Here is a 1,755-nt window from a genome sequence, read left to right on the forward strand (position 1 = left end):
AGTAGTATAAATATCTCAGATCTGTCTGTAGAATCTCATCTTCTTTTTTCTTTTTCTGTAACAGCTCTCATTCTCACAAACTGTGAGTATTCTCATTCATTTACAAAGTGTTTTCACTCAGATGATAGAGAGAGAGTGTTTCTAACAATATCTGTGTATTAATTCAAGCACTTTCTAAGAATAAAAATTTTTTCAATTTCAATATCTTTATAAATAATGTCTGATTACTACAGAGCTTCTTGTGAGTGTCTCTACAACTTCTCTGATCACTTTTTACTAACTGATAAAGCAGGAACATTATTACTTATAACAGTATTTTCATCTTTCTTAGCTCTGTCACTGCATCTGATCTTCAGATCAGCAGTCAATTTCATATCTCTCTCAGATCAGTCTCTGACTTCAAGCAGCACAGTTCTGCTTTTTGCTGTAAGTCTCTTTATAAGTAATTTCTTACAGATTCTAGCTGACAGTTCTTACAAAGCTTCTGATATTGTCAGTGTCTTCTGTGATTCTGCAGATCTATGATCACCTTCTCTCTACCTGCATAATCTCTAATCAGGTATATGCAAATATGTCTAGATTCTCTATCAACAGTTCTCGCGCTGCAGCACATTTCTGCAATTTCATTGTTAATGAAAGATGAGTCTCTGAGTACCTGTAAAATTCAGGTAATCAAGACAATGTAAATACTATGAATTTGTAATAAGAGTTGATCTGAGTAGATGAGCTCTCTCTTCACATCTTAATTATTTTCAGGCTGAATACTTTAGCATAACTGAGAAAGTGAACACAGTTTTATAAGAGATATCTGATCATATACACAGATGATCAGTTCTCAAGACTCTGCTGTAACTGTGTACACTCTGATATTTAGCTTCTCTGAAGTCTGTGCATTTCTGACAGTCTTCATGTCAAATGCAATAATTGTCTGTATCATAGATATAATACTCTCTACTTCTTTAAAGAGAAGAATTAATAGTTATGAGAGAATTGAATGTTACAGATATTAAGAATATAAGTATGAATTTTCTTTATTTTTTCTTTATTAATCTCTAAATTGTGTTCACAGCCCTGTTTTTATTTTCTTATTTTTTAGCTTTAATAAGAGTATGATTTCTTCTTCTCTTTGTATATATTATGAACTGTTCATCTCAGTAGAAACTCATTATCTTATAGACTAGAGTTTATAAATAACAGTATTAATATCTTTATTATAATCAGATTCTTAGTGAAGACTGTGTTATTCTAACTTATCAGAATTCACAGTATAAAAGTCATGTCTCAGCTTCTGCAGATATCTTATCTGCTCAGATAATTCTCAAGTGAACTTATTCATTTTATCAGAATACTTTTATCACTGAATCTTGAATCAGAGCTTGTAATCTTACTTTTCTGAGTTAATAATCTCTTTAATCTGATATTCTTTTTCACTCTCTAGTACTTTATGAACAGAGTGATAAGTCACAGAATTCTCTTCTAAGAATTTCTTATATTTACAGAGTAAAGAGACATGAAAAACATTATATATCTATAACTCAGATAACAGTTTCAATCTATAGAACTGTGAGCTAACTTTCTTCATAATCTTACAAGACTCTGTCTGTAAGAGATTCAGCTTCTTACTAGATCTCTATATGATAATATTTTCTAGACTTAGTCAGACTTTATTATCTTTCTTGAAACTCTTTATAATATACTTGAAGTTATAGTATCTCTTCTAATACTCTTAGGTCTTTCTCAAGAATTTATGAACTT

The 1,755-nt window shown here is 30.4% G+C and overlaps 1 protein-coding gene across 1 annotated transcript; it reads left to right on the forward strand.

The window, feature by feature from the left end:
* Positions 1-216: 216 nt before the first annotated feature.
* On the forward strand, positions 217-1,326 carry BDBG_16804 (uncharacterized protein; the record flags this gene model as incomplete). Its single annotated transcript, XM_031724684.1, has 6 exons — positions 217-241; positions 332-426; positions 457-505; positions 785-792; positions 825-926; positions 1,222-1,326. The coding sequence occupies 6 exons, from the start codon at positions 217-219 to the stop codon at positions 1,324-1,326; spliced, it is 384 nt and encodes a 127-aa protein (XP_031577700.1).
* Between the last annotated feature and the right edge of the window lie 429 nt (positions 1,327-1,755).

The sequence above is a fragment of the Blastomyces gilchristii genome (genome assembly GCF_000003855.2).
Source record: "Blastomyces gilchristii SLH14081 genomic scaffold supercont1.5, whole genome shotgun sequence".
Classification (NCBI taxonomy): Eukaryota; Fungi; Ascomycota; class Eurotiomycetes; order Onygenales; family Ajellomycetaceae; genus Blastomyces; species Blastomyces gilchristii.